Source organism: Trachurus trachurus, assembly GCF_905171665.1.
Source record: "Trachurus trachurus genome assembly, chromosome: 23".
Lineage (NCBI taxonomy): Eukaryota > Metazoa > Chordata > Actinopteri > Carangiformes > Carangidae > Trachurus > Trachurus trachurus.
In genome coordinates, this window is record NC_139912.1 from 759744 (window position 1) to 773417 (window position 13674).

The following is a 13674-nucleotide window of genomic DNA, read 5'->3' on the forward strand; positions in this document are numbered from 1 at the left end:
AATGAGTTTGTGTGGTAGGACGATGCTGAGAAGCTAAAACTTCTTTTTCAGTTGAATATTTTTGCATTTTCTTTATTTCTTGAAAAGGCTCGGGCAATGAGACGAAGAGCGATGTATAGTTGAGAACTGAAAGTAATGAAAGTGTTTATGTGTTGCACCTGTGTGGCAGTAACACCAACAGGAAGGACTGTCGTGGCTTTTTTCTTGTACTTGTCATTAAATGTGTCTTGTAATCCCATATGGGATGGACCATGGTGGTGGCAAGACACCAAAATAAAAAAAATGCATTTATTCATTCATATAATAATATTAATCAATTATAATATCTGACTTTTATAGCGATTTTTATGCTTTACAAATGTGAGCTGCTGTTGTTGTTGTAGTTGTCATCGTCATGTAGTTGTTAATGAAGCAGAAGAATGTAGCTGTTATAACTGACCCTCTCTGTGTCTGGTGCTGTTCTCCCTCCGTCCACCAGGGGGTGGCAGAGACTCAGAGACAGAAACATCTGGATTAAAAACTCAACACAGTGGTTTTCATATAAATTATGTTTATTGTTAAAAAATAAAATACAAAACATTTACAGCTCGTCCTCTGCTGCAGCAGCCAATCACAGCTCATCTTCTGCAGCTGCAGCCAATCACAGCTCGTCCTCTGCTGCAGCAGCCAATCGCAGCTCATCCTCTGCAGCTGCAGCCAATCACCACTCATCCTCTGCTGCAGCAGCCAATCACAGCTCGTCCTCTGCTGCAGCAGCCAATCACAGCTCGTCCTCTGCTGCAGCAGCCAATAGGACGAATCTCCTTGTTGTTTACAACTACTTCCTGGTAGAAAACCAGCATGAGAACAATAGTGACGGACGAGAGTTTCTCTATATATATCTAATTTTTCATGTCACTATATCACCGTTTAGACTAATCTGATGTTTGTAAAGTTTATAAAACCAATGATTGGACAAACATTACTATTTCTGTGTGCATGTTTTTGTAATTAGTCATGGTTATCATAGATTAGCCGGGCTAACGGTTAGCTACCTGTTTAACTTTAATAACTCAGTGACTCAATAAACGCTCCATGAAAAAATATTTTCTCCAGCGGATATCTGAGTTCCAACATGACTGAGCTAACTGGAGTAGTTTCATGTGGTGTCCCACAACGGGAGGGTTTTAACAGCTGACGTCCTGCTGTTAGCTTAGCTACCGCCGTTAGCTTAGCTACCGCCGTTAGCTTTGCTGCCGCCGTTAGCTTAGCTACCGCCGTTAGCTTAGCTACCATTAGCTTAGCTACCGTTAGCTGTCCCTGTCAGCTGAGCCACTGATGCTTTCTAGACACCGTGATTCCCCCAAACTGAATAAATACAACACATAGCAACACAAAACACACACACAGAAATAGTAATGTTTCTTCAATCATTTCAGATTTGTCTAAACGGTGATAGGGCGGCAGGGCTCCAGACTGTGACTAAATGGTCGCATTTTGCGACTAAAATTTGATACAATGCGAGTAAATTTTTCATCTACTCGCGCATGTGCGACCAGTAAATTTGCCGATTTTTTTTTTTTTTTAATGACCACTGTGATTGGCTAATGTGTGAAAAGAAACGTGTGTTTCTCTTCTCTACATCACGGAGCGGAGGAGACGTCTTTCCACAGCGCAGCTCCGTGTGAAACAGCACGAGACACACAGACCGGTGACCTGCGCGCGTGTGTGTGCTGTGTCACCTGCATTTTTTTTTTCGACGGCCCGCTACAAACCTTAAACATCCCATAATATGCTCGCGCTCTCGGCAGCGGTACTCAAATCGTCACAAGGCAACGAAGCAGGTTGACTCGCGCTGCAGAACGCGCTGCACAGACTAGGCTCGGAAATGATTGATTGATTGTTGATCGATAGATCCTTTTTTTTTTTTTGGCCGTGCGGAGGAGGTTGGGGGGGGGGGGGTCGACGAGTTTGATGCCAAGGAGGAGTCCGTGCACATGTGGCTCAGTCAGGGTCAGCAGACAAGGAGGCCAACAAGGGCTGGCCTACACAGGGGGGGGGGGGGGAGGTCTGTTCTAGGATGAGTTTACCACAAGTGGTGTGTCTACTTGTTCTGTTATTGGTCAGTGCAGCCTAAACATTAACTTTATATTTTCAATATTTAAACTGTTGCACAATAAAATGTGAATTTAAAACATTATAGTTTCTGCATTTATGCAGTATTTATCAGTAATACAGTGAAAATTAGAGGAAATGTGCAAATTTACTTTGCAAGTCGATTTCGGTGTGCGCCCCTAAATTTTCTGCTTGCGCTCCTAAAATTTTAAGTTAGGGGCCACTGTGCTCCTAGTCAAAAAAGTTAGTCTGGAGCCCTGCGGGCGTGAAAAATATGATATATAGCTAAACTCTGGTTCGTTACTATTGATCTCATTCACATTACAGCTGGTTTTCTACCAGGAAGTAGAATGTAAACAACAAGGAGATTCGGTCTATCCTATCACAGCTCGTCCTCTGCTACACAGGTGAAAGGTGAAGAGTTTCCACCATCACTGTCTCATCGGTTTGTGTCTGCAAACGGTTTATAAACCCCGTCTGTCCTCAGGTGTCTCTGTGTGTTTATTTACAGGTGTGCATGTCGTTCATGCTCTCGCAGCGCCGGCACTGGACGTAGCAGCACCAGACGAACTTGCACTCGCAGCGCTGGACGTGTCGGACCAGGTGTGTGTTGTAGCCGCGGCCGCAGCAGAGCAGGTTGCAGCCGTCCGGCCCCGTGGACGCGCGGCTGCAGCGCCGGCCCCGCGTCCCCGCCACGCCGCGCCGCCGGTCCGCCACGCAGTAGTTGGGCGACTTGTGGAGGAAGACGAGCTGGTGTTTGTCCACGGGGGCGGGGCCGCGGCGGCGCCGCTGCTGCTGCTTCTTCCTGCGGGAGCGGTCGGCCACGTGGACGCTGTGCTCGTAGCGCTCCTTCAGGTACACGCCCACGCGCTCGAACGACGCCATCGTCCTCCAACACGTCTTCACCGCGCACGAGCCGGACACGCCGTGACACCGACAGTCTGTGGACATGGTCCGGTCCACGGCCTGAGGGACACACCAGGAGACAAGAACAAGGTTCAGAGGCAGGACTAAAGGACAGAGTACTCCACCCCAGTACTTGAGTAAGAGTACAAATACTACTGGTCAAAATGTACTCCGTTACAAGTAAAAGTAGCTCAGTCGACATGTTACTCCAGTAAGAGTAAAAAAGTACTATCATAAATGTGTCTATTGTCTTACAAACATTCACACATAACTATATAACTACACTATAGCACACGCACCGGCCATAGACATACAACAGCACACACAAGAAAGACCCGGGTTAAACATGATTACAGTGCTCACAGGTTAGTTTGTCTAGTATCCAGTCTGTGAGTTGAGCTTTAAAAGTCCTAAAAGTCGGACGCTCTCTAATATTAATGTGTAGCTTGTTCCATTCTGAACATCCTAGGACTGATAACACGTTTGGAGAAAAAGTTGTGTGTCTAAATTGTACCTCACAGTCCCCTCTTGTGGTAGTACTAGCCTAATATTTGTCTGGGAAATGTATTCAAGTAAGAGTAATAAGTACCAAAGAAATCTAATACTCAAGTAAAGTACAAATCCTCTGGATATACAGAGCTCAAGTAAATGTACTCCGTTACTGTCCACCACTGGTCCTGACTCACCGTGGACGTGAAGAACAAACAACATGAAATTGCACAATATTTGGCGGCAAATATTTCACATCAAAACCGTTCACACCGGCCGCGATGTGAATATGTGACACATGCGACAATTATAAACCAAAGTTTCTCTTTGTGTCAGGTGGTTCTTCTCCTCCACGTCGAGTGTTAAAGTCCCACTCCCGCGACCCTTTTCGGTCATGTTAAAACCAGCTCATTAGCCATGCACATTAGCAATGCACCTCTGGGGGGTGGGCGGAGACTGAGCTGCTCTGCACCCGCCCAGCCACCTCCTCCCACCGCTTGCTGACAGCTGGACATTGTACAATTACAGATTCAGCGCGTTTAGCGTAAAACTCCACACTGGGATTCGATCCCAGACTGGAACATAGTCCTTGTTCACAGTGCAAGCTGCTCTACCAGGTGAGCTACACCTGTTATACCTTGACAGCTACACCGAGCTGGCAAGCCGTTCACCTCTGAGCCAGATGCAGAGCGGGGCGGGAGCTTGTAGCACTAGTGCCCTCCCCTGGAGCTGTGACACCCTCAACTCCAGTCTCCCTGAAACGGCCAGTTTGCGTCTGCCATTGGTTCACAGCAGTTTGAAGGCAGAAAAACTCAGAAATGCAATTTTGCACTTCCTTTTCTGCTGATATGTGCTCTAACACAAGAAAAAGGCCACAGGAACATGTGAAAAGCTCAAAAAACACGATTTTCACGGGAGTGGGTCTTTAAAGGAGAATTAGCGTTTTTTACAATCTCCTTTGAGATACTATGACCTGGACAAATGAGAATATGCACAGGCTTATCAGAACTAAATATTGGTGAAATGAAGGAGTTTCTCTGCAGATAATGTGTTATTTAGAGGCTGCATTCTGCTGCCCTGTAGACTCCATTATACGGATATACGCGCCTCTCGGCTGGAGCTCATTTCATCACAACCACTTGTAATGACACCAAAGTTATCTGGGGGAGGAAATGATCGGATTTTATGATAGAAATAAGGTCCAGGTTGTAAAAAAAACGGTAATTCTCCTTTAACCTGCAGTCTCTGCTGCGTCTCACCTGGCGTCCTGCCTCGGCGTTGTGCTGGTTCATGGTGACCAGCGTGTAGCCGCCGCCTCCTCTGCTCGCCGCGGTCGTCGTCGTGTTCTTCACCGTGTTGTCGATGAACTTGCGGCTGAACCAGGTTCCGTACTGGATGTGGTCTGAGCAGCCGCCCCAGTGCCAGCCCTCGGCCGCCGCGCCGCCGCCGCCGCCCTGCAGCCGCGTGTCGCAGCCGCACTCCGTCAGGTTGCCTTGACTACAGGACCGCGTGACGGCGTGAACCAGCCCCGCCGCCATCACCGCGTGGATAAACGCTGTTTCTTTGGTTCCTGTAGTGGACAGAGAAGGAGGAGGAGGAGGCTAAGTGACAGAAACACATTGAAATCATCAAGTCTTAAAGGGATACGCCAACATTTTTTTTTCCGTGTCTTGCCTCACTCCCGAGTCCATGACCAGCAGATAGACACCATCCTTTCGACTGTGCGTGCAGTAACCATGGAGATAGAGCCGTATCGCTGTAATTATCTTAGCTCAAACACTGGAAGTGTATGGGTAGTGTTAGCCTGCCTCCACCTAAAGTCGCTAATTAGCTTAGCTCAAACGCTGGAAGTGTATAGGTAGTGTTAGCCTGCCTCCACCTAAAGTCGCTAATTAGCTTAGCTCAAACGCTGGAAGTGTATGGGTAGTGTTAGCCTGCCTCCACCTAAAGTCGCTAATTAGCTTAGCTCAAACGCTGGAAGTGTATGGGTAGTGTTAGCCTGCCTCCACCTAAAGTCGCTAATTAGCTTAGCTCAAACGCTGGAAGTGTATGGGTAGTGTTAGCCTGCCTCCACCTAAAGTCGCTAATTAGCTTAGCTCAAACGCTGGAAGTGTATGGGTAGTGTTAGCCTGCCTCCACCTAAAATCGCTAATTAGCTTAGCTCAAACACTGGAAGTGTATGGGTAGTGTTAGCCTGCCTCCACCTAAAGTCGCTAATTAGCTTAGCTCAAACACTGGAAGTGTATGGGTAGTGTTAGCCTGCCTCCTACCCGAGCTGAAATCAGCAGTCAGAAGATGATTCATTTTAGCTCTAAACTCTGTAAATATATCACTTTATCCACATTTCAAACATGTTTAGGTGAGAAAGTAGCCGTTGAGATCAGCAGTTTGTCGTTAATTTGTCTAAATACCAGCTGTTTACTATTTTGTTCGGACGAATTTGGCGCTACTCAAGCTAGCTGTTGTGACCAACGCACTTCCGGTTACTTTCACAAAATAAAACACCCGTTGCCCTTTACATACAGAAAACCATGATGATAGAATTTGTGCTTTTACTTTGAAATAGGAAGCTAACCTACCCTTGATGTAGCTAGCTTGAACCAAAATAAAATAAAGCGTCTTTGCTTGAACCCTCCGTTTTGACCGATCTCGTCCCGTTAGCGGCATTTGACCGCTCAAGATGCCTTACCGGAGAGTTTTGTCAGCTCTGAGACCAAGATCGGCCCGCCGGTTTCTGTTTAGAGTTGCTGAAGAGTTTCTCTGATGACTTTAGGTGGAGGCAGGCTAACACTACCCATACACTTCCAGTGTTTGAGCTAAGCTAATTAGCGACTTTAGGTGGAGGCAGGCTAACACTACCCATACACTTCCAGCGTTTGAGCTAAGCTAATTAGCGACTTTAGGTGGAGGCAGGCTAACACTACCCATACACTTCCAGCGTTTGAGCTAAGCTAATTAGCGACTTTAGGTGGAGGCAGGCTAACACTACCCATACACTTCCAGCGTTTGAGCTAAGCTAATTAGCGACTTTAGGTGGGAGGCAGGCTAACACTACCCATACACTTCCAGTGTTTGAGCTAAGCTAATTAACGACTTTAGGTGGGAGGCAGGCTAACACTACCCATACACTTCCAGTGTTTGAGCTAAGCTAATTAGCGACTTTAGGTGGAGGCAGGCTAACACTACCCATACACTTCCAGTGTTTGAGCTAAGCTAATTAGCGACTTTAGGTGGAGGCAGGCTAAAACTACCCATACACTTCCAGCGTTTGAGCTAAGCTAATTAGCGACTTTAGGTGGAGGCAGGCTAACACTACCCATACACTTCCAGCGTTTGAGCTAAGCTAATTAGCGACTTTAGGTGGAGGCAGGCTAACACTATACACTTCCAGTGTTTGAGCTAAGCTAATTAGTGACTTTAGGTGGAGGCAGGCTAACACTACCTATACACTTCCAGTGTTTGAGCTAAGCTAATTAGCGACTTTAGGTGGAGGCAGGCTAACACTACCTATACTAAGCTAAGAGCTAAGCTAATTACGGGCGATAGGCTACGGCTCTATCTCCATGGTTACTGCACGCACAGTGGAAAGGATGGTGTCTATCTGCTGGTCATGGACTCGGGAGTGAGGCAAGACACGAAGAAAAAAAGATGTTGGTGTATCCCTTTAAGATCAAGTCCAACAGGTCCAACACTAGAACCTGTCGTTTTATTTTGGCGGGGTGAGATTCTACATCCAACTCTTTCCTGTTTGTGTGTGTGAGTGTGAAGAGACAAAGAGTGAACTGAGGAGAAAGTGTCCTCCATGTCTGTCCGTCTCGCCTCACGTGTCTCTAACATCCTGGTTTAAAACATGTGATCCTCTCAATTTAATTAACATACACATCCTCACATGTCCTCACATCTAATTCACATCTACTCACACATTAAACTGTGACACTAAAGATGAAGAGGGAAACTGAACTCACTCAGTCTCACAACACAAGGTCCCAAACATCCCATAAACATCCCTCAACCCCTCATGACAGCTGAGATGTGATGCTGCTGGTAGAAGGGCCGACTGAGGACTCACCTAAGATACAGTGCTTGTTTGTCCTTTATTGAAAGAATTTGGACTTTTTCATTCATCTGTTGGTACAACAGCTTGTAAACTTGTCTGAGCAACATAGTGAAGCTGTGCTCCATAATAACGGGGCAGCAGCAGCAGCAGCAGCAGGACCTGTGTTCCCTTTGGGATGGACGTGTGGTTAAAAAACCAAAGTGATGATGAATCAGAGCGACTACATCCTGGTGTCGTCTAATGGCGCTTTTCCACTACAGCTGAGTTCTTTTTTTCACGGGGGCGATCACCGAGGCAATCGAGGGGCCGCATTGTCCGTCTCTCTTGTTTCTCTCGTCTCGTCAGCTCCAAACTCACTGGTCTGCAGCTCGTTAACAGACCTCAGTGGTTTTACACACAGCAACATTTAACTCAGGTGAAGGAACAACAACAGTCTGATACAGAACGAGAGGGGTCTGGCTGCAGACCTCCACTGTGAGGCCACCTCCACTGTGGGGATGGAAGTTGATTTGAAGCTTTTCAAAATAAAAGCGAATAAACCGGAAGCATATTTGTAAAGTTTTTTTTTTTTTTTTTTACATGAAGAATAAGAACAAGTGGTCAATAATGGCAGGGTTTCCTCTACATGTAATTGATCGTGGCGCACCGCCACGGCAAAATAAAAGCCGCCACACCTTCAGAATGATGATTTTTTCCTTCACTTTATAATGGAGTATGTTAATTTATAGGCTCCTACAGTGTTTGTGTGCAGATAAATGTTAAAAATGCAGATTAAAAATCGGCAATATCGTAGAATCGCAATTTAAATCGAATCGCCATCCAAAAAATCGTAGAAGAATCGAATCGGGAGAAAAGCATATCGTCCCAGCCCTAGTTTGCACGTCCTGTATGGGTGAGTGAGTGAAACCTGGACCCTCCGTTACATGTGCACACATTGTCGTCTCAGTGGGAAACACAGCGTTCTGCTGAACAGAACTGTCCTCTGGGATTAAGTGGACTCACCGCTGGTCAGCTCGGGTCCGAACACGGCCGGCTCGGTGCTGGTGGAGCAGTTCCAGCGCTCGTGTCTGAACTGGCTGTGACACTCGGTGACGGCGAGCCGCGCTCCGTCCTGCAGGCTGGGCAGCAGCAGCGGCTTCTTCCTGCAGAGCTCCCGCTGCCGGGGGCTCAGAGGGAGGTTGGAACAGCCCAGCTTCTCCGGAACGCCGTCCGCCGTCACTCCCAGCCACCTGGAGGGAAACACACCGTTAATGTTGCTGTTTAACAGAGCTTCTCTAACGCTTTTACATCAACGGCCCTAAACTGACTCAAACTAGACCACGGACACAAAATGTTGAAGCAAACACAAGAAATACACAAATATTTGTTCTGAGACTGAAGAATGTGACTTTTTTAGTCAATGTACGTTCACATTAGGACCAATGGGGCGAATTTGTGGAAATATTGTAGAGAAACTTCTGGAAAAAAGTGGTAAAATTTCTAAATAAAAAAAAAAAAATGCCATTTGTGATTTAAGAAATAAAATAAACTTTAAAATAAACGTAAATATTTTGGTTAGATGACAAATAATCACTGAAATAATTCAAACATTTCCCCTGGAGGATTAATTAGTCCTTTATGAATAGATACTGAAAAGATTTTGTTAGTTTGTTATTAGTAGGCTAATTTAAGTATATTTTGACTCTATTTGATTTGATTTGAACATGATTTTTTAACTCAATGTAGGCCTACATTCAAATTAGGACCAATGGGGTGAATTTGTGGAAATATTGTAGAGAAATTCTTGGCAAAAAGTGGTAAGATTTCTCAACAAAACGTTTAAAAATTTCTAGAAAAAAGTGGTAAAATTTCTCAAATAAAATAAAAAAAATGCAGGTAACACTTTACTTGACGCCTATTTCTATAAGACATTATAATCATACTTATAGTGAGTTATAATGCAGTTATAACACTGTATAACTATAGTTATAAATACTCATAAATGATCATAATGCTTTATAACAATAATCATAACACACTATAAAGCTTTTTATCATGACTTACAAGGTCAGGTATTATAATACATTATAATAAGACTTTATAACTATAAGCATAACACACTATAGATAGAGCATTATAACTCTATTATAATACTAAGACCTTATAAACCATTATAAAATGCTCTATAATGTGTTATGCTTATTGTTATAAAGTCTTATGATAATTAATGAGTGTTTATAATGATAGTTATACACGTTTATAAGCCAATTATAACACATTATAACTATATTTATAATGCATTATCGATGTGGGCATTGTCAGCAAGTTACTAACTATTATAATGTGTTATAATATATAATTATAATACCAAAATGCCATTAGTGATTTAAAAAATAAAATAAACTTTAAAATAAATGGAAATATTTGGTCTAAATAATCACTGAAATAATTCAAACATTTCCCCTGGAGGATTAATAAATGGTCCTTTATGTATATAATTAATCATTTAAGTATATTTTGACTTTATTTGATTTTTACACATTCATACAGTACGTTTACATAGCCCTTTAAAAAAACTTTTACAATGATGACCTTAATACTGGACAACTGAAGTTCATGTAAACACATTAGTCCAACTAATACTAATAGACTGATAATGAAACTAGTTTTCTTCTGTGTGTCAACGCCTCAATCTGGACGACGTGTGTGAGCTGCTGCAGAAACAGTAGGTTTTTTTATTATTATTAATTAAGGTCGACCCTAAACCATGAGCCCGTGGACCGAACCGACCCGACCCGACCCGAGTCATCTGTTCTGCATAGAAACTCTGACCGTCAGTCAGTAGACGTGGACCGGGCCGAGACTGAGACGGAAATGAATTAATGCAGAATAATTATGATGATTGTAATATCTTTGATTATTTCTCTGACAATTATCGCACCAATTTTTTTTTTTTTTTTGTTTCCTGGGCAAATTGAATCGTAGGCAACTGGACTTGTATTAAATTGTCTGTGAAGACGTTTCTCCTCTGATCCAAGAGGCTTCATCAGTTCCTACGCAACAAATCTCACTAGTCCAACTAGCTGGACTAAGACAGTGGAGTGAGACCCAGGTATTTATGAAGCTCCTTGGATCAGAGGAGAAACGTCTTCCCAGACTAACACAAGTCCAGTTGCCTACGACTCAATCTGCCCAGAAAAGAACGATGACCTGGATGAATGAAAATGACCAATAGATTTATCACACCAATAAAATCTAATCTATAAGGGGGGGGGGGGGGGGGGGGGCTCTGGGCCCGAGGCAACGGCCCTGTTGCACCGCCCCTGTGTCTGTCTGTCTGTTGGTCTACACACACACACACACACACACACACACACACACACACACACACACACATGACATGTTGTCACCGCCTTGTTAAAATGTGTTGATGTGGATCAGTGGTGGTTTGTCCCAAGGCTCTGGTTCAGGTCTGGGTTCGGGTCTAGATCTGGGTCTGGGTCCAGTTCCAGGTCCAGTTCCAGGTCTGGGTCCGGGTCCATGGTCCTGGTCTGGGACCGGGGGGCGAGGTCGAGCACGTGCGGCTGATTACCAGTCCGCGGCTGTTAGCGGAGGGATCTGTGGATGCGGCGGTGACGCGGTGATTAGATCTGAAGGTGAATCCGCTGCTCGGTCACATGATCAGATACATCCAGCTGCTGCCGCGGCGCCGCCCTGGTCCTGGTCCTGGTCCTGGTCCTGGTCCTGGTCCCGGTCCCGGTCCCGGTCCCGGTCCACATCTGGATCTACAGCTGTTCATGTTGAAGCAGCTTCGGTTCTGGTCCCACTAAACCTTGATCCAGGTCCAGATGCTCCAGGTCCAAAGGAGCCGAATTAAAACTTTTTAAGTCCAGTTGTGATGTTTAAAGTAACGGACCCGTGGTTCTGATCTCTAGGACCTGATACCTGGATCAGGAGTATTATGGGATGGATGGAACAGACGCGGTACCGGGAGCTGGTTTCACTGACTCCGCACAGTTGAGTCCGTTGCGTAAAGACCGGATCAGACCCGGACCCAGTTCAACTATTAAACTATTAAACTATTAAATCTAATAGTTCAGTATCTGGACCCGCGGCTCCAAGCAGCAGCAGCGGACTCTCCGTACCGGGTTCGATTCCGACGTTGCTGCGTAAAAAGAGTCCAGTCCGGTTCCACATGAACCCGCAGAGACCGAACCGGGTCAGAGCCGCTGCTGCAGAGAGAGTGTGTGTGTGTGTGTGTGTGTGCAGGCACGTGCACACATAGGGCCCAAAGGGTGCTTGAGCCCCTGCCCTTTTTGCCTCGTATTAAAAAGTGCCCTTTTTTATGTTTTTTTTTTTTTTTCAATAAATGCATTCCTGTTGTGCATGAGGATGTAAACAACCGCGCTGTAAAAATGCCACGGCTATCTACCGTACGCTTTTCCTTGTAATACACACGGTATTGTGTATGTACGTTGGTGTGTGTGTTGTCCGCTGCTGCTCCGCTCTGTCCCTCACTGAGGGGCGGGGCTGCCCCGCGGTGCGCGCTCCCTCACATGCACGTCCAGAGAGAGAGAGAGAGAAGTAGAAGCTGCTGCCTCATCGATAACCCGCACATATATGAGACGTGACAGTGGAGAGACTTGTGTCGAATCTTGTGAGTTATAAATCCACCAACATAACTTCCTTGTCGGTTCTGACAAGTCGCCGTCCACTTATTCAACGAGCTTGATAAGAGTCATATTTAAGAAAAGCCCCATTTGTGTTTGTTTAGCTGACTGCTTGTTAAGAGTTAAGCCCCACCCCGTCCTCTGTCTAACATCACCTGAATGTAGTGAATAACAGCAGCAATAGGAGGAATCACTCACTCAGCTTGATTTCACTGACTATTTGAATTCGTTTCCAGATATTGAGTTACTGGTAATTGTGACTTTGCTGTGGTAAATATTGCTACTGTTGGTAAATATGCACAGTAGCAGTCACAGTAGTCATTTCTTGGTTTTGTGTGTGTAGGCTGTAGGCTTAGCCTACTTTTTTTTTTTTTCTGCAAGCCATGTTAATGTGCACCCAATACCATATTAGCCTTAGCCACCAGTTCAGAAGTCATGACTCTGTTTCGGGAAGTTGGGAAATAGGTCCAGCGTGTTGACTGCAGTCCTGAAGGCGTGCAGGCTTTCTCTACCGACTAAATAGTAACTGTAATTTATTTTTATTTATTTATTTTGATATTAAGGCCTTGTACACTGCCCTTTTCTGATGTTGAGCCCCTGCCCCTCTATAGTCATGTGCACGTCCCTGTGTGTGTGTGTGTGTGTGTGTGTGTGTGTGTGTGTGTGTGTGTGTGTGTGTGTGTGTGTGTGTGTGTGTGTGTCCGGTGGTTCCGTGGACTTACACCCAGGTGGCTCCGCAGCGCAGCGGCCACGCGCACAGCACCAGCAGCAGCGTCACCGTGCACGCGCGTCCCAGTCTCAGTCCGCAGGTCCGAGTCTCCATGGCTCCATCAGGTCCAACAACCCGGTCCCGTTAGTCCCGGTCCTGGTCCCGGTCCTGGTCCCGTTAGTCCCGGTCTCAGTCCATGTCTGTCCCGGTCCCGGTTCGATCCCCGCTGTGAGCCGCTGCTGCTGTCACGCTGCTGCTGCGTCCGCACCGTTTTATCCCGCGGACGGAGGATCCTCATTGGACCAGCGGTGACGTCAGAGCTGCGCTCCAATTGGACGGACGCGTCAGAGGGACAGGGACTGACATCTGACGTCATCGGGGTGTTTACAGCACGTTGACACACAACAAACAAACACTCATATTCATAAATGTAAATTTCAGAATTCTTCTCCATCATTAAAGCAGAAGTGAGTGATATGTTTGTGTTAATCTAAGTCTTAAATAGTTGTATCTTCCGACAGCAATCACTTCTATAGAGTGTTTGGTCTGAAACACGGGTCTGTCAGTCACTCTGCTCTGCTCTGAGCCCAGGAGAAAACTTTCCTTGTATCCTACAACCTTTATCCAATGAGGAGAGAGAATGGCATAAAGGGGCAGTCCTCTCTGTGTGTTCAATCTGGTACAAGTTCACGGGTCAGAAGTTACGAGTGGCCGTTATAGTGACTTTCACAGGTAAAACAGGTCGGAGAAACACGAGTGGGTTGCCTGGA

The 13674-nt window shown here is 45.7% G+C and overlaps 1 protein-coding gene across 1 annotated transcript; it reads right to left on the reverse strand.

The window, feature by feature from the left end:
- Window positions 1-2595: 2595 nt before the first annotated feature.
- Window positions 2596-13018, reverse strand: wnt16 (wingless-type MMTV integration site family, member 16; the record flags this gene model as incomplete). Its single annotated transcript, XM_083999541.1, has 4 exons — window positions 2596-3060; window positions 4749-5059; window positions 8549-8775; window positions 12918-13018. The coding sequence occupies 4 exons, from the start codon at window positions 13016-13018 to the stop codon at window positions 2596-2598; spliced, it is 1104 nt and encodes a 367-aa protein (XP_083855667.1).
- Window positions 13019-13674: the final 656 nt, after the last annotated feature.